General features: G+C 39.8%; 1 protein-coding gene across 3 annotated transcripts in view; it reads right to left on the bottom strand.

Moving 5' to 3' along the window:
- Window positions 1-8,805: 8,805 nt before the first annotated feature.
- Window positions 8,806-20,000, bottom strand: part of LOC133537489 (zona pellucida-like domain-containing protein 1) — a 22,510-nt gene continuing 11,315 nt past the window's right edge. For 2 of the 3 annotated variants that reach the window (XM_061878544.1, XM_061878545.1), the window contains 6 exons: window positions 18,046-18,143; window positions 17,849-17,932; window positions 12,338-12,509; window positions 12,088-12,187; window positions 9,592-9,621; window positions 8,806-9,420 (listed from right to left, as the gene is read on the bottom strand). In XM_061878544.1, coding sequence (XP_061734528.1) covers window positions 9,269-9,420; window positions 9,592-9,621; window positions 12,088-12,187; window positions 12,338-12,509; window positions 17,849-17,932; window positions 18,046-18,143 — 636 coding nt within the window. In that variant the 3' untranslated portion in view covers window positions 8,806-9,268. The remainder of the gene's footprint in view (window positions 9,421-9,591; window positions 9,622-12,087; window positions 12,188-12,337; window positions 12,510-17,848; window positions 17,933-18,045; window positions 18,144-20,000) is intronic. The other variant, XM_061878543.1, reaches the window with a different exon arrangement.

Genomic DNA, 20,000 nt, shown 5'->3' on the forward strand with positions numbered 1-20,000 from the left:
TCAATTCAATATAGGTTGAAAAGGATTTGCAAATCCTTGTTTTTATTTACCATTAACCAGAGGTGGTGGAGTAGCCAGAAATTGTACTCAAGTAAGAGTACTGTTACTTTAGAGATGTTTTACTCAAGTAAAAGTAAGGAGTCGTCACCCAAATATTTACTTGAGTTAAAGTAAAAAGTATGTTGTGAAAAAAACTACTCAAGTACTGAGTAACTGATGAGTCACCTGATTACGGCAACAAATAATGCACAAAAACATAAAAATAGCAATGAGCAAATTCATAGCCAGGAATATCTCTTAAGCAACTAAAACAATAATATATATTAAATAATAGTACATTAAAATAAAATTTAAAAAATGGCACATTGAGCCACAATAACTTAACAGCACCATAGCCTCAGTAGGGCATTCATTGATTTGATTCAATCAATCAATCAATCAATGTTTTATTTATATAGCCCCAAATCACAAATGTCTCAAAGGACTGCACCAAATCATTACGACTACAACATCCTCGGAAGAACCCACAAAAGGGCAGGAAAAATTCACATCCAGTGGGACGCCAGTGACAATGCTGACTATGAGAAACCTTGGAGAGGACCTCAGATGTGGGCAACCCCCCCCCCCTCTAGGGGACCGAAAGCAATGGATGTCGAGCGGGTCTAACATGATACTGTGAAAGTTCAATCCATAGTGGCTCCAACACAGCCGCGAGAGTTCAGTTCAAGCGGATCCAAGACAGCAGCGAGAGTCCCGTCCACAGGAAACCATCCCAAGCGGAGGCGGATCAGCAGCGTAGAGATGTCCCCAAATGATACACAGGCGAGCGGTCCATCCTGGGTCCCGATGAGCGGTCCATCCTGGGTCTCAACTCTGGACAGCCAGTACTTCATCCATGGTCATCGGACCGGACCTCCTCCACAAGGGAGGGGGGGGACATAGGAGAAAAAGAAAAGAAATGGCAGATCAACTGGTCTAAAAAGGAGGTCTATTTAAAGGCTGGAGTATACAGATGAGTTTTAAGGGTGAGACTTAAATGCTTCTACTGAGGTGGCATCTCGAACTGTTACCGGTGAGGGGCATTCCAGAGTACTGGAGCCGAAATGAAAACGCTCTATAGCCCGCAGACTTTTTTTGGGCTTTGGGAATCACTAATAAGCCGGAGTCCTTTGAAGGCAGATTTCTTGCCGGGACATATGGTACAATACAATCGGCAAGATAGGATGGAGCTAGACCGTGTAGTATTTTATATGTAAGTAGTAAAACCTTAAAGTCACATCTTAAGTGCACAGGAAGCCAGTGCAGGTGGGCCAGTACAGGCGTAATGTGATCAAACTTTCTTGTTCTTGTCAAAAGTCTAGCAGCCGCATTTTGTACCAACTGTAATCTTTTAATGCTAGACATAGTGAGACCCGAAAATAATACGTTACAGTAATCGAGACGAGGCGTAACAAACGCATGGATAATGATCTCGGCGTCTTTAGTGGACAAAATGGAGCGAATTTTAGCGATATTACGGAGATGAAAGAAGGCCGTTTTAGTAACGCTTTTAATGTGTGACTCAAAGGAGAGAGTTGGGTCGAAGATAATTGATTGATTGATTGATTAAAACTTGTATTAGTAGATTGCACAGTACAGTACATATTCCGTTCAATTGACCACTAAATGGTAACACCCCAATAAGTTTTTCAACGTTTATCAATTACTTAGTAAATGACCAAGTCGAGGTGATCTACCTCACATATACATACACATACACACATATCATACATACACACAAATCATTTATACACACACACATATATATACAGTATAATGTACATATATTTATATATACAGTATATAATTTATATTTATTTATTTTTGCCTTTTTTGTTCACATGTTGAAGGTGTTTTAATGAATATACATGCATGTTTAATATACAGATTCCTATCTTTCATGAAGACAAGAATATAAGTTGGTGTATTACCTGATTCTGATGACTTGCATTGATTGGAATCAGACGTCCAAGTTTTCAAATGGAGGAGAAAAAAAGTTCTTCTTTTCTGTCTAATACCACATGAAAGTCGTTGGTTTTTGGCATCTTATTTGTCCAGCTTCCATATTGGTGTTTATACACTTTACAAGAAATACATTGGCGGCAAACTCAGTAGCTTGCTAGCTTGTTTGCGCTGGCTTTCGGAGACTCTTATTTTGTTAACGCAGGCGCGATGGAGCGGCGCTTTTATTGTGTAGACAGGAACTGTGCGATCAGTCTTTAGGCTTTTGACGGGAAGTACAGTTGAAATAAAAAATGTCTTTTTTTCCTTTACACTTTTGACTGATTGATTGAAACTTTTATTATTAGATTGCACAGTACAGTACATATTCCGTACAATTGACCACTAAATGGTAACACCTGAATACGTTTGTCAACATGTTTAAGTCGGGTTTTACGTATCACGGTCATGTGACCGCCTGGCTCTGTTTGATTGGTCCAACGTCACCAGTGACTGCATGTGATTGGTGAAACGCAGGCATGCGTAGATTCTACTTTGAAGCTCTGTCATTAACCAAAACAAACATTAATACATCGATAAAGAAAAGTAGCGAGTAGCGAGCTTAATGTAGATAAATGGAACAGAGTAAAAGTAGCGTTTCTTCTCTATAAATATACTCAAGTAAAAGTAAGAGTATGTTGCATAAAAACTACTCGTAGAAGTACAAATTTATCCCAAAAATTACTCAAGTAAATGTAACGGAGTAAATGTAGCGCGTTACTACCCACCTCCCGGGTAACAATTCGAGATGCTACCTCAGTAGAAGCATTTAAGTCTCACCTTAAAACTCATCTGTATACTCTAGCCTTTAAATAGACCTCCTTTTTAGACCAGTTGATCTGCCGCTTCTTTTATTTCTCCTATGTCCCCCCCTCCCTTGTGGAGGGGGTCCGGTCCGATGACCATGGATGAAGTACTGGCTGTCCAGAGTCAAGACCCAGGATGGACCGCTCGTCGGGACCCAGGATGGACCGCTCGACATCTCTACGCTGCTGATCCGCCTCCGCTTGAGATGGTTTCCTGCGGACGGGACTCTCGCTGCTGTCTTGGATCCGCTTTGGACTGAACTCTCGTGGCTGTGTTGGAGCCACTATGGATTGAACTTTCACAGTATCATGTTAGACCCGCTCCACATCCATTGCTTTCGGTCCCCTAGAGGGGGGGGGTTGCCCACATCTGAGGTCCTCTCCAAGGTTTCTCATAGTCAGCATTGTCACTGGCGTCCCACTGGGTGTGAATTCTCCCTGCCCACTGGGTGTGAGTTTTCCTTGCCCTTTTGTGGGTTCTTCCGAGGATGTTGTAGTCGTAATGGTTTGTGCAGTTCTTTGAGACATTTGTGATTTGGGGCTATATAAATAAACATTGATTGATTGATTGATTGATTGATTGACTTCTGCCATCAACACAAGGTGCCAACTTCACCGGTTTTGGGTTTTGTGCTACAGTAATGGACATACTTTATTCATAGCAGACTACCTTTAGGTACAGTAAGAATTTCCCATGACAACAAAGCAAGATGCATGATAGAAAGCCATCAAAAGCAAGGCACCACTTTTTGAACTAGCTCGATGCTAATTTGCACTGGATATGCCATATACATGCTACCGATTACAATTAGCTATTTTACATGGCGACTTCGACACATTTGAATGTGTAAACTGCAAGAAAGATGCGCATTACAATCAAACAGCTGGTGTGTAATAAGTAGAATACTTGCAGTATCTAACAAATTGTTCTTAGGATAATTTGTATTCTCTTTTTTAATGACCGATTACCATTAGCTATTTTACATGGCGACTTCAACACCTTCGAATGTGTTAACTCCAAGAAAGATGCACATTACCAGCAAAAATTCGCTCCATTCTGTCCACTAAAGACACTGAGATCATTATCCATACGTTTGTTACGTCTCGCCTCGACTACTGTAACGTATTATTTTCGGGTCTCCCCATGTCTAGCATTAAAAGATTACAGTTGGTACAAAATGCGGCTGCTAGACTTTTGACAAGAACAAGAAAGTTTGATCACATTACACCTGTACTGTATATACCTTTATATACATATATACATACATATATACTGTATATACCTTTTATATACATATATACATACATATATACCTATACTGTATATACCTTTATATACATATATACATACATATATACCTATACTGGCTCACCTGCACTGGCTTCCTGTGCACTTAAGATGTGACTTTAAGGTTTTACTACTTACGTATAAAATACTACACGGTCTAGCTCCATCCTATCTTGCCGATTGTATTGTACCATATGTCCCGGCAAGAAATCTGCCTTCAAAGGACTCCGGATTATTAGTGATTCCTAGAGCCCAAAAAAAGTCTGCGGGCTATAGAGCGTTTTCCGTTCATGGTCCAGTACTCTGGAATGCCCTCCCGGTAACAGTTCGAGATGCCACCTCAGTAGAAGCATTTAAGTCTCACCTTAAAACTCATTTGTATACTCTAGCCTTTAAATAGACTCCCTTTTTCGACCAGTTGATCTGCCGTTTCTTTTCTTTTTCTCCTATGTCCCACTCTCCCTTGTGGAGGGGGTCCAGTCCGATCCGGTGGCCATGTACTGCTCGCCTGTGTATCAGCTGGGGACATCTCTGCGCTGCTGATCCGCCTCCGCTTGGGATGGTTTCCTGCTGGCTCCACTGTGAACGGGACTCTCGCTGCTGTGTTGGATCCGCTTTGGACTGGACTCTTGCGACTGTGTTGGATCCATTATGGATTGAACTTTCACAGTATCATGTTGGACCCGCTCGACATCCATTGCTTTCCTCCTCTCCAAGGTTCTCATAGTCATCATTGTCACCGACGTCCCACTGGGTGTGAGTTTTCCTTGCCCTTATGTGGGCCTACCGAGGATGTCGTAGTGGTTTGTGCAGCCCTTTGAGACACTAGTGATTTAGGGCTATATAAGTAAACATTGATTGATTGATTGATTGAAAACGCTGGTGAGTAATAAGTACAATACTTGCAGTGTCTAACAAGTTGTTCTTAGGATAATTTGCATTTGCAATTTCAATGTGTATTTTACTTCTGTCTTAAATTGTATTCTTTAGTCCGTTCTCTGCCTGTATTTCTTTGTGGCATACAGCCCCTTGTTCTTCAAATGTGGTTCTTTTTAAAGGGTTTTATATATAAAGTTGGTATGGTATGGTATGGTATAAATGTAATAGGGTGATGTTGTTGCGCTATATCAGTGGTTCTCAAATGGGGGTACCCGTACCCTTGGGGGTACTTGTAGGTATGCCAAGGGGTACGTGAGATTTTTTTTAAATATTCTAAAAATAGCAACAATTCAAAAATCCTTTGTAAATATATTTATTGAATAATACTTCAACAAAATATGAATGTAAGTTCATAAACTGTGAAAAGAAATACAACAATGCAATATTCAGTGTTGACAGCTAGATTTTTTGTGGACATGTTCCATAAATATTGATGTTAAAGATTTCTGTTTTTGTGAAGAAATGTTTAGAATTAAGTTCATGAATCCAGATGGATGTCTAATACAATCCCCAAAGAGGGCACTTTAAGTTGATGATTAGAAATATTTATTTATAATTGAATCACTGGTTTATTTTTCAACAAGTTTTTAGTTATTTTTATATATTTTTTTTCCAAATAGTTCAAGAAAGACCACTACAAATGAGCAATATTTTGCACTGTTATACAATTTAATAAATCAGAAACTGATGACATAGTGCTGTATTTTACTTCTTTATCTCTTTTTTTTTCATCCAAAAATGCTTTCCTCTGATTAGGGCAGGGGTGTCCAAACTTTTTCCACTGAGGGCAGCACACTGAAAAATCAAAGCAAGCGGGGGCTATTTATTTTAAAATACCAATACAATATATGAATAAAAAATATAAATTTTGGCCTCCACTCAGTTATGATCCCGGGGACCCTAAAGGGTTTTGGTAAAAAAAAAAAAAAAAAGTGTCATTATTCAGTATTATTATTTTTCTTATTATGCAAGTTTTAAATCTTTAGATCAACATTAGAAAAAAAAAAGGAAAACACACAAAATAAGCGATATTTTCATCCAATAACTTTTTTAGGTGAAATATTTGAGATTATATAATAATTGGAGCCTTAATTTTGGATTTTCATTCATTGTTATTTTTTGAGCAATGACACTTAAAAACAAATCACACTAAAAGTGTCTTATTCATTAAAATTTAAACATTTTTTTTTACTTTTAGCACAATAATCTCGGGATCAACTTTAGATATATCCGTCAATTTTAAGTTTAATTGTTGTTTATGTTTTTTTGTTTTGTTTTAGGCTCTTCTTTAAAAAAAGAAAAAAAAACAGCTCAGGTTTTTATTTGGCAAAACACAAAATATGCAACAGTTTCCCCAAAAAATATTTCAAAGTGGAATATTTAATGTGACGTAATTGAAGCCTTGAATAGGACATTGATTTTGATTCATTATAATTTTTTAAAGAATTAAACAGCCTGCATGGCAGCTTTGTGTTATTAAAGCATTGCAACATTTTCTCGTTACATTTCACCTGCTTGCTCTTTTATACCACTTTTTATGTTTTTAATTTTTTTCAATTGTATCTTTAAAATGTGCCGTGGGGCCGTTAAAAATGGCCCCCGGGCCACACTTTGGACACCACAGGATTAGGGGGTACTTTAATTAAAAAAATGTTCACGGGGGTACATCACTGAAAAAAGGTTGAGAACCACTGCGCTGTATTATGAACGAGACAGGTATGTTTTATTTTGAAGTATTGGTTTTATTTTGAAGAACCGGATGTCCGATGCGGGAAGTGACTTTGCTGTTTTTTCAGTCCTTTACTTCCTGTTCTTTCGGATTTTTGGACGAGAAGGTAATAGTTCTTGACTGCTTCGTGTTTCTTTGTGTAAATATTATTTCTAAACGTTCCTAATACTCTAAAAGTTAAAACATTAATGTTGTGGGTATAAGTGAAGTATTTTTTGATGCACAATTTTGTTAGTTAAGGAAAAGAGCGTCGACTGTTTGAATTGTTTGCTCGTATTTACGCATGGTATTTACACCACACAGGAGCAGATATCAGTCCGCCAGAAAGTAGAGACCTGTGTATGTGCTTCGTGTTTCCTACACAGGTATGTGGATTTGTGCATTATTATTATTTTATTTTGTGATAAAACGTTTTTTTTAATGTTATTTATATTTTTATTTTTTATATGAATGAATGTTGTTTATTTCCTGTTCTTTCTGACTTTTGTATGAGAAGGAGCAGATATCAGTCCGCCAGAAAGTAGAGACCTGTTTAATTTTTTCCATGAAAATAATTTTTTGTCATGAAAATCAACTTTTACCTTGAAAATATTTTTTACCTTGAAAATAAAATTTTACCTTAAAAATATATTTTTTCCTTGAAAATAATTTTTTGTCATGAAAATCAACTTTTACCTTGAAAATATTTTCTTTTTTCTAAAGGCCTACTGAAAGCCACTACTAGCGACCACGCAGTCTGATAGTTTATATATCAATGATGAAATATTAACATTGCAACACATTATTAGTTCACTTAATTACAATTTTAAATTTCACGCGAAGTATCCTGGTGAAAACGTCGCGGTATGATGACGCGTGCGCGTGACGTCACGGATTGTAGTGAACATTTTGTTCCAGCCCCGATCCCAGCTATAAGTCATCTGCTTGACTCGCAAAATTACACAGTATTCTGGACATTTGTGTTGCTGAATCTTTTGCAATTTGTTCAATTAATAATGTACACGTCAAAGAAGAAAGATGTAGTTGGGAAGCAGTGTATTAAGGCTGCCTTTAGCAACACAAACGCAACCGGTGTTTCCGAGTTTACATTCCCGAAAGATGACGTGACGCTTTACTATGGAACAGAGCGGTCAAGCGAACATGGTTCCCTACCACATGTCAACCGGCAGGTTTCGGTGACAAAATTGTGGTAATAAGTCGTCTCTTACTGTAGACATGAGCGCAGAGCTAGCGTCGTTCCTCGTGCACCTGTTTAAAGAGGCAGCTGTGGACTCTCTTGCCTCCTCCGACCGGCCGCCCCCGAACGTGGGATGCTTCCACCGGCTGCCTTCGCTTCACCTCGTCGAGAAACGTGGCTTCCCTCAGAGACACTGGCGGTCACACCACCCGTGGCCACGCCCCTCCGACTTTCAGGTGCGACAGTATAATCTCACTAAAACACTTGTAACACAATAAGCAGATAAAGGATTTTCCAGAATTATCCTAGTAAATGTGTCTAATAACATCTGAATCGCTCCCACTGCCCTCGTCTTTTTTCTAACTTTTTCTAGTCCTTCACTCTCACTTTCCTCATCCACGAATCTTTCATCCTCGCTCAAATTAATGGGGAAATCGTTGGTTTCTCGGTCTGAATCACTCTCGCTGCTGGTGGCCATGATTGTAAACAATGTGAGGAGCCCTACAACCCGTGACGTCACGTGCACATTGTCTGCTACTTCCGGTACAGGCAAGGCTTTTTTATTAGCGACCAAAAGTTGCAAACTTTATCGTCGATGTTCTCTACTAAATCCTTTCAGCAAAAATATGGCAATTTCACGAAATGATGAAGTATGACACATAGAATGGACCTGCTATCCCCGTTTAAATAAGAACATCTCATTTCAGTAGGCCTTTAAATCATTTTTTTCCTTGAAAGTCAACTTTTACCTTGAAAATTAATTTTTTCCTTGAAAATCAACTTTCGTTTTGCCAATAAATAATGAAACGACGGAATGGTGGAGTGTCTTTTATTTTTTAAAAAACTACACAACGCAGAATAAGACTCACTATTTAAACACTCAACAAAAACACAGGACTGGTACTTGCAACTTAACGGGAAAGACTACTTGGATAGTAGTCTGTTTATGTCAGTTGTCTTTTTTATTTTTACCCCATATTTGTTTCCACTACTGCACCTTAAACTGGAGTCCTTAATCTGTAATGACAATAAGGTCCATTCTTCTTCGTTTTCATTCTTTTACTTTGAAATTATGGCAACACACAAAGGACAAACTTGCAAATGAGACTAAAAAGTGTAAGACAACAATATATAAGTGGCAAGCACAGCTATCAGTTCAATTTTAAAGGAAAAATTGTGTTTTTTTATTAAACAAATTGCTACATGAACACACAAAAGTACGTAAATCCATGTTTTAGTGTGTCTGCACTGAAAATACCCATGAAAGTTTAGGTAGTGTTTACAAAGCCTCAGTTGAAGGACCGAGGTCCCGCCAAATAAAACTTCTTCAGCACAAACCAGCCGCCAAGGACCAGCAGAGCGGAGGCGGCCGTGCCGAACACCACGCCGACCACCAGGCCGGTCACGTCCGTGTCGCGCTCCTCTGACGCCGCGGTTTCACCTGAAAGAGCACTTCCATCAGCTGAATGTCAACCGCATGTACAATATCTCACTGAAGCACGACCATTACAATCATGAAGAAATGGCAGTGAAGTGATATTTGTATGCATTTTAGAGTAGTCAATGTTGAACTTATAGAGCAATCGCACATAGCCGGGGCACTTCTACTTACTCGTACTGTAGGAAGCGGCGACGGGCCTGTCTGTAAGTGAGGAAAGAAAGTAGAAATTGAAGGTTTATTTTGTAAATTTGCACAATAAAGAGACTGTACACAGTGGTACCTGTCAGTCTACCCCAGGGCAGCTGTGGCTACGAATGTAGCTTACCACCACCATCAGGTATGAATGAATTTGAGTATCTAATAATAGAAAAGCACTGTCATGTTTTGTGATCACGTTCTGTTTGGTTTTGGACTCATTGGGCACTCCTGTTTGTTTTGTCACCATGACTACCAATTAGTTTTCACCTGTCATGTCACGCACCTGGTTCGTTTGAACTCATGCACCTGTTAATCACCGCACCATTTTTTAAGCCTGTTGTTGCCAGGCAGTCAGCCTGGCGACATCACCTCCTACACACCCATGTTATCCATGCCGATGATCCATGCTCGTTCTCAGTCACAGTAAGTGTTTTCGGTTTTATTGTCCATAGTTTTGCTTTAGTGCAAGTTTTAGTTTTCATCGCCAAGTTTTTGTACTTCCTCTGTGAGCTCCCTCTCGCTTGTTCCTTTTTTTGAGTTAAGATTAAAATATGTCATTACCTTCACGTCGTGTTCGGTCCAGTCGCTTTGCACCACGGGAAAACAAACCACACCAAAGTCCACGCCTTGACAAGCGCTGTATAAAATCTAATCCATCAATCCATTTTCTACCGGTTGTCCCTTTTTGGGGGTTCGGGAGCCTATCTCAGCTGCATTCGGGCGGAAGGCGGCTTTGCACCATTATTATCATTATTATTATTATTACCTCAGTTTTCGTGCACACCGTTTTTTTTGTATACCACTCGGATTTCAAGGAACATTTTTTTCACTCCGACGTTCAATGCTGCCTCGATTATTGCACCGAACAAAGTATTTTGGGCCAGCTCTTTGTTTTAAAAGATGAGAAACACTGATGAATTAGAAAATGTCAAAAGTCTTCACTACATGTAAAAGTTATGTTAAATGATCATTTGTTTAATTTGCCATTTAAATATATTTGATTGTTTTCTGCATGTAAAACTATAAATAACTACTAAGTGGCCTAGTTGTTAGAGTGTCCGCCCTGAGATCGGTAGGTTGTGAGTTCAAACCCCGGCCGAGTCATACCAAAGACTATAAAAATGGGACCCATTACCTCCCTGCTTGGTACTCAGCATCAAGGGTTGGAATTGGGGGTTAAATCACCAAAAATGATTCCCGGGCGTGGCCACAGCTGATGCTCACTGCTCACCTCACCTCCCAGGGGGTGAACAAGGGGATGGGTCAAATGCAGAGGACAAATTTCACCACAACTAGTGTGTGTGTGACAATCATTGGTAATTAACTTTAACATGAGATATAAATAATAATAGAAGTACAATTGTTGTATATATTGTATATATAATTAGTGCAAAGGTCTTATATGTACACAGGGATATTTCACATGCCTGTACTGTGTATAAAGTTTAACTATGTTCATGTTGTTTATAATGTGTATTTATAATATGTTGTGCAAAGGACTTTTTATAACTTTCGGAAGTTTATTTTGTACTTGAAATTGTTTACAGGGTTAGGCGCAATAAGTGTTTAACTTCAGCCTAAACCCTTTCGGCCTGTAACATTTTTTATTTTCAATCTATGAATGTACAACTGTTTTTTTGCTTTGTTGACCATTGACCGAAGAACAATAAACTTGAACTTTCTGTAAAATGTTGTGTTAATATCCCTCAGAGTGTGGGGACGACGCGGCGTTATCATCCATATAGTAAATGAAAGGTTAAAGGGCTGGGGTGCTGATGTAAATATCAGGCCTAAATATACTATAGATTAGTAATAAAAGTTTTTTTGTTTTTTAAATCTACGTTGATGATTTTATGGTACCACGTTTTATTTTGGTAAAAAACCTGGCAGCTGAGTTGCCAAAATAAAATTAAACAGCGGTACTGTATTTCTATTAACAGTAATATGTTGTAATAATATTAAAATAACAGCAAATATTTTAGAGTAAAAGTCTGGCAACTAAGCTTGCTAGTTTTTTTCTGTGTTTTTTATATACTCTTTACGTAAAAAAAAGTAAAATATTCAAATTCATGACTGATTTACTGTTACATGCGGCCCTCTATTGGCAGCTATAACTGCGGTGTGGCCCTCAATGAAAACAGGTTTGACACCCCTGGTCTAGTGGGAAAAGCCAAAGTTAAGTCGGAGAAAATGAAAACAGGTTTGACCCCCCTGGTCTAGTGGGAAAAGCCAAAGTTAAGTCGGAGAAAATGCAGTCCTTTATAAATTATTTCGTGTTTCTCAACGACCTGGTAGCAAATGCTTCATGGACCAGTACAGGTCCCCAGACCACAAGGAAGTGTTTTACATTTACAAAAAAAAAAAAAAATCAGTCCTTCAATGCTTATCTATGAAAAAAGATCAAAAATAGACCATTCGGCGCCTTATACTTCATACACTAAGTCCAGAGTAGCATAATGGGGGTCCTACCTTCTCCGGTGGTGTATAGAGGTCCGACGGAAACGGTGGCAGAGTCGCTGCCCTCTTGTCCAAAAGGAGCCAAGGACCTTTTTTTTCTGTTGCCACAAGCCTGAAAGATTAGATTCGTTTGTCAAATTGCATCATGCAAACGTATCAATAAAAATCTCAAACACAACTAAGAAAGGCAAAAGCTCCAAATATGAACAAAACATCCATTCTCGTGTCTTCCCTGCCTCGATTCCGGGTTGTTTCTACTCACGTCCAGCAGTTCTTGGCATTTGGTGGGCTCGCAGAGTCTGAGGATGCAGTGCAAGTAGATGCTGGACTTGGCCTGGTCCTGGTGCTGAACGAAGCGGAAGGCCTCAAAGTCAAAACGGGCCACGCTGGAGAGTCCGTTGGTATCAATGGACGCCCGCTGGTCTACTGAACATCTAGTGTTTTTTTTGATAGATTGAAGCTTTTATTAGTAGATTGCACAGTACAGTACATATTCCGTACAATTGACCACTAAATGGTAACACCCGATAAAGTTTTTCAACTTGTTTAAGTCGGGGTCCACGTTAATCAATTCATGGTATTCTGTCATTATCTCTGGTCTGGATTATGTTTTTGTTATTTTATGTTAGTTTTAAGACTCCATTAGTTCCTGTTTTTCTGCACCCTTGTTTGTTTTGGTTACCATGCCAACTTATTAGTTTCACCTGCCTCTGGTGTTCGGGACACGCACTTGCTCTAATCAAGAAACCAATATTTAAGCCTGTTCTTGTCTGCCAGTTGGGCTGGCGTCATTGCTTGTTTTAATGCGATCACATAGTTTTTGTTTGATTCATGCCGTGTCCAGTGTCCACGTAAGTTGTGTTTATTTCATGCCACAGTTTCGTGTTTGTTCCAAGCCATAGTTTATGCTGTTTGCTTCATGCCACAGTTTCGTGTTTGTTCCAAGCCATAGTTTATGCTGTTTGTTTCATACCACAGTTTTGTGTTTGTTCCTAGCCATAGTTTATGCTGTTTTTTTTCATACCACAGTTTTGTGTTTGTTCCAAGCCATAGTTTATGTGGATTGTTTCATGCCACAGCTTCGTGTTTGTTCCACGCCATGGTTTATGCTGTTTTTTTCATGCCACAGTTTCGTGTTTGTTCCAAGCCATAGTTTATGCTGTTTGTTTCATGCCACAGTTTCGTGTTTGTTCCAAGCCATAGTTAATGCTGTTTGTTTCATGCCACAGTTTCACGTTTGTTCCAAGTCATAGTTTACGCTGTATGTTTCATGCCACGGTTTCGTGTTTTTTCCACGCCATAGTTTATGCTGTTTGTTTCATGCCACAGTTTCGTGTTTGTTCCAAGCCATAGTTTTTGCTGTTTTTTTCATGCCACAGTTTCGTGTTTGTTCCAAGCCATAGTGTATGCTGTTTGTTTCATACCACAGTTTCGTATTTGTTCCAAGCCATAGTTTATACTGTTTGTTTTATGCCACAGTTCTGTGTTTGTTCCACGCCATGGTTTATGCTTTTTGTGTCATGCCACAGTTTCGTGCTATCTCAAAGCCATAGTTTGTGCTGTTTGTTTCATGCCACAGTTTTTAGTTTGTTCCACGCCGTTGTTTATGTTTGTTTACCTCATGCTCTGCCAAGATTTGTAGTTAGATTAATAAATATGTTCCGACCTGCTACCTTTTTTCCAGGAAAAGTCAGTTTGCATCCCGGGAGAACAAACTTCGCAGCAAGCTGCGAAAACCCCCCCCATTATGACATATTCATAGTACAGAGCGATATGCAATGCAAAAACTGAAATCTAAAAATATTAAATATCTCAAATAAGGGTGATATTTGCTTATTTTCTGTCTGATAAGATAATTACTCTCACTAAGCAGCTTTTATGTTAGTATTTTATTTGTTTTAAGGTTGTTGGTCTTAAATTACCTCAGTGAAATCTTACAGATTGTTGCTGATATTTGATGACCTATATTGAGTAAAACATGCTTGAAACTAGAATATCAAGTGTTGCAAAGCTGTGTCATCAACACTCACAAGTATAAAACTACTTCTTTAAAGTAATAATTTCTTATTTCAAGCATGGTAAAAAAATACATTTAACATGTGACATTTCACACAATATTGAACAGAAATAGCTCATGCACTTTCAGATAAACTCTTCAAAATTACAATTAAAAAATAATTTGACCAGGGGCCAGGCTGTATATATGCACACTAATTGACTGACAGAGCACCCACTTGGCGTGATGATGTCATGTTGTCAATGGAAAAATGCATTTTTAGACAATATGATTTGCCTGAGCGGCTAGGAGACCCCGAGACGAACAAGCGGTTGCCTTGATGCCTTTCCATTAAGAAAAATAAATTAATTTTTAGTATAAGTTTGCCGATCGCGTATCATTATGTCAAGATAATGGCACTAGCATTTACTTAATTTAAGAATAATTTCCAACATATTAAGCAAAATGGTCTTTTTTTTCCACCAAGAAAAGTGCACTTGTTATTAGTGAGAATATACTTATTTTAAGCTATTTTTGTGTTCATTGAGGTTAGCTGGTGTAACGCATGTGTCAAATACATACATACCCTTATGGAGACTATTAGGCTCTTGTCTTTCTATTTACTCTTTGCGCGCTTTCTAGTCACGTGACCGCCGCAGTCCAATCAGCTGTAGTTATATGCCGGTAGCCGGAAGTGACTGGTACGCTCTTGCTCTATTTACTCTTTGGGATCTTAGCGCACCCTCCCTTGTCACATGACCGCCGCGTTCCAATTAGTGGTGCTTATAAGCCGGTAGCAGGAAGTGGCCAATAGACCAGACATGAGGGGAAACTATTGTATTTCTGCTCGAGGTAGGTTTTAATTCTCGTTTTCACCTGAAATATTCTACTTTATAGAGCCGACTGCCAGCGCCAGATTTCTTCGACATAAAGCTGTGTTTGACTATAGAAGCGGAGTTGGTGAGTCCATATTTATGACAATAGGACCTTTAGCATTAATCTTTCTTTGAATGTTTCATTGCAACAGTCTTTGTGGCATATTCTCAATCGTCCATATAAAAGGTTTATGACTCAAACTAATAATCAAAATTATGAATTGAATGTACTTTTAAATGTGTTTAGAAAATAAACACGTTTAGTTCACTGATTGCTTTGTATAGGTCAGGGTTCGGCAACCCGCGGCTCTTTGATCACTCTGATGTGGCTCAGCTGCTAAATTACCGACCCCAACGATTATTCCGGGAGGTTCCCGGATTTTAGTGCTTCTCTCTCAGAAATCACCCGGGGATTCTCCAATTTTCACCTAGACTCAAATATTGAGGGTGTGCAGTGATTGCAATACCTTTAACCTCCTCCACATGTCATCGCGCCTGCTTTTACACCCATCACATTTAATATTCCGCCTCTGTTAACACATAAAAGCTACTGCAACGCATACTAAGTCAACAGCCATACAGGTTACACTGAGGGTTGTAATATAAATAACTTTAACACTGTTACTAATATGCGCCACACTGTGAACCCACACCAAACAAGAATGACAAACACTTTTCGAGAGAACATTGGCACTGTAACACAACAAACACAAAAGAAGAAATACCCAGAATCTCATGCATCCCTGACTCATCTGTGCTACATAATACACCCCCGCTAGCACTAAACCCCGCCCCCCCAACTCCGCCCATCTCAACCAACGCACGAAGGGGGTGGGGGGATTTGGTGCTAGCGGGGGTGTATAATGTAGCCCGGAAGAGTTGGGATGCATGGGATTCTGGGTATTTGTTCTTTTGTGTTTATGTTGTGTTGCAGTGCCGATGTTCTCCCGAAATGTGTTTTTTATTCTTGTTTGGTGTGGGTTTACAGTGTGGCGCATATTAGTAACAGTGTTAAAGTTGTTTAAACGGGCACCCTCAGTGTGACCTGTATGGCTGTTAAACAAGTATGCGATGCAATTGTTTACGCGTGTCTGCATTGATTTGTAGCACGTATAGGTTACACTAATTGGACTTTTTTTTTGAAAGTATTGACAATCCAAATTTTCTTGTTCTATTGGCAGATAATTTTGCTTAGTTCAAATTTTGTATTTTTTTTGTTTTTGAACACTGACTTTGTGCAGTGTGGTACAAGTATAGTATGCCAGGGATATTCAAGTAAATTGTTTTGGGGGCCGCATTTTCAAAATCCAGGTCCCGTGGGGCTGGACTTCTTCCTTCGCTAATATTCTTATTTTGTATATTCTGAACAATCAACATCCTCTATAGTAGACGTTTCAGTTGGGTCTTTTTTACATCACTCACAGGTTTTTGAACTGAACTCTCAGGGCAACTGTTAAATAGCCCAAATGATGAAAAAGAGTGTACCTAAAATGGAACCTTGAGGAACACCTCTAGTATAACTAAATAAGTTGAACAAGCTACAGCAACACCTTTGTTACATAAATCAACTACAAAGAAAAAAAAAACTTTGATAGGACTTAAAGGGGCGCCATGAGGAACACCTCAGTATTGTAAATACTGGGGACTGCGTGCCAGCAATCTGAAGGTTACTGGTTCAATCCCCACCTTCTACTGTCCTAGTCACATTCGTTGTGTCCTTGGGCAAGTCACTTCACCCTTGCTCCTGATGGGTCCTGGTGAGCGCCTTGCATGGCAGCTCCCACCGTCAGTGTGTGAATGTGTGTGTGAATGGGCGAATGTGGAAATACTGTCAAAGCGCTTCGGGGTTCCTTTTAAAAAGGGGTAGAAAAGCGCTATATATGTACAACCCATTTACCATTTCAATCTCAAGTTTGGACCCCAGCGTTCTACAGTAGGAAGGGGATTGGACTGGACTCTCACTATTATGTTAGATCCACTATGGACTGGACTCTCACTATTATGTTAGATCCACTATGGACTGGACTCTCACTATTATGTTAGATCCACTATGGACTGGACTCTCACTATTATGTTAGATCCACTATGGACTGGACTCTCACACTATTATGTTAGATCCACTATGGACTGGACTCTCACTATTATGTTAGATCCACTATGGACTGGACTCTCACTATTATGTTAGATCCACTACGGACTGGACTTTCACAACATTATGCAGATCCACTATGGACTGGACTCTCACAATATTATGTTAGATCCACTATGGACGGGACTCTCACAATATTATGCCGGATCCACTATGGACTGGACTCTCACTATTATGTTAGATCCACTATGGACTGGACTCTCACTATTATGTTAGATCCACTATGGACTGGATTCTCACAATATTATGCTAGATCCACTCGACATCCATTGCACCGGTCGCTCTAAGGGGGCGGTCCTCTCCAAGGTTTCTCATTGTCCTCCCATTGGGTTGAGTTTTTCCTTTCCCTGATGTGGGATCTGAACCGAGGATGTCGTTGTGGCTTGTGCAGCCCTTTGAGACACTCGTGATTCAGAGCTATAAAAATAAACAATGATTGACTGATATTAAAATGTGATTTGTGGCAATTCCAACTCTGACCACAACGTCAATACCTATGTAGAGTGGTGCTTTCCTTCATTTTCAGCAGACTGCATTGCAAAATGATTAACCCCCCCTCCTTCCCTAATCCCTTCCCAACTGTATGTTTGCTAGCAAGGTCAAAATGTCAATGCAGCAGTCCAAGTCCCTCCACACGACCGGAGCACTCTGGAGTTTTTAGGAATTGAACTCAGTCGCCAGTTAAATATGGACTACTACTGCATTATTCATTCCTCATGCGCGTCACCGTGTGAGTGGTGTGTGCCGTCATACCCGGTGAAGAAGTTGTGCTGCTCAGTGTTCGACACGTTGTAGGCGGTCGGAGTTGCGAAGCAGTGATCCAGCAGCACGTGAAAACTGTGGTAAACGGGTCATAAAATACAGTTTTTTGCAAAAGGAATATAGAGTCCGTTGAGCAAATATTTGTTTTAAAGCAAAAAAAATGTGCTTTTTGCAAGGGGTTTACCTACTTTCCAGTCAGGTTGACGGCCTTTACTTCCACGTAGATCCTGGTCCGCAGCTGCAGCCCGGAGGAAGGTACGACCAACGGATAGCCATAGTTGGTATCCTGAAAAAATAAGAAGCAGAATAACGTGTTCCTCTCAATAGTACTTATTTCCAGTGATAGGCAAGCTTAGGCTGACCATCATACTTTTCAACCCTCCCGGATTTTCCGGGAGACTCACGAAATTCAGCGCCTCTCCCGAAAACCCCCTGGGACAAATTTTCTCCCGAAAATCTCCAATAATTCAGGGGGAGCTGGAGGCCACGCCCCCTCCAGCTCCATGTGGACCTGAGTGACGTGTCGACAGTCTGTTTTCACGTCCGCTTTCCCACAATATAAACAGCGTGTCTGCCCAATGGCGTTAAAACTGTAGAATGACTGAGGGCGAGTTCTTGGTTTCTTATGTGGGTTTATTGTTAGGCAGTTTCATTAACGTTCTCCCAGCGCGGTAACAACACACAACAACAGCAGTCACCTTTTTGTCTACCGTAAAGCAGCTCGTCTGCCGTAAACAGCAATGTAGTGACCCTCCTAAACAGGACAATACTGCCATCTACTGTACGTTTTGGGCCATGCTAGGGAGAGATGGAAGATTCCAGGCTCTAGTGCATTTGATGAAAGCACTTTTGTGCGTGCCACACAGCAATGCATCATCAGAGAGGGTGTTCAGCATGGTTAGGAAAATAGTGACAGAGAATAGAATAAGGATTCAATTGAACCGTTGTAGCTGAGATAGGCGCCAGCGCCCCCCGCGACCCCGAAAGGGAATAAGCGGTAGGAAATGGATGGATGGAGTAGATGAGTGTTATGTGTGTGTATATGTGTGGATTAATGAACACTGAAATTCAAGTATTTCTCTTATATATATATAAAGTATATATATATATACGGTGTATATATATATATGAAATACTTGACTTGGTAAATTCTAGCTGTAAATATACTCCTCCCCTCTTAACCACGCCCCCCCCACCACCCCTCACTTCCCGAAATCGGAGGTCTCAAGGTTGGCAGGTATGCTGACCATCGTCATGTTTTGTGGTCACGTTCTGTTTGGTTTTGGACTCATTGTGCACTCTTGTTTATATTTGTCACCCTGACACGTCATTAGTCTCACCTGTTATGTGTTCACGACTCACGCACCTGATGTGTTTGGACTCACGCACCTGTCAATCACTGCACCACTATTTAAGCCTGTAGTTGCCAGGCAGTCAGCCTGGCGACATCACTCTCTACCACACCCTTGTGATCCATGCTGCGCTTTTTCATACTCTTTTCTCGTTTCAAGTAACTTTTCGTTATTCATGCCATCGTTTGCAAGTTTTGTTTTATGTCCATAGTTTACGTTATAGTAATAGTTTTTGTTTTCTCAGCCAAGTTTTGTACCTCCGCTGGGAGCGCCTTTAGTTTTGTTCCTTTTTTTGAGTTAAGATTAAAAGATGTCGTTACCTTCACACCATGTCCGGTCCAATCCATTTGCACCACGGGAAAACAAACCGCACCATAGTCCACGCAATGACAACCATGTTGTGAAATCCCAAAAAGAGGACACATATATGCGGGACTAGGTGAAAATTTGCCAATGATACTTGAACTTGCATTATAAATAATGTATTTAAATAAAGCATTTTTTTCTCCTCTGTTGACAGCAGTGTTGGCGCTAGGAATTTTCAAACTGGGGTCCCAGGGACCCCATCAAGTCATAAAAATGGGGTCCCACAGTACATTTTTGGGGTCCCACTTTTTTGTAAGCGTTTTGAAAACAAATGATAAACGTATGCATTGTCCTGTTATATCTCACATTATATACTGTGTTTTGGGAAAAAGCTTGTCATAAACGTTACTTAAATCATTAAAAGAAATAACATATAAAATAATACATATTTGTATGCATATGTAAATATATTCAGTTCCAAACAT

The sequence above is a fragment of the Nerophis ophidion genome, linkage group LG18, assembly GCF_033978795.1.
Source record: "Nerophis ophidion isolate RoL-2023_Sa linkage group LG18, RoL_Noph_v1.0, whole genome shotgun sequence".
Lineage (NCBI taxonomy): Eukaryota > Metazoa > Chordata > Actinopteri > Syngnathiformes > Syngnathidae > Nerophis > Nerophis ophidion.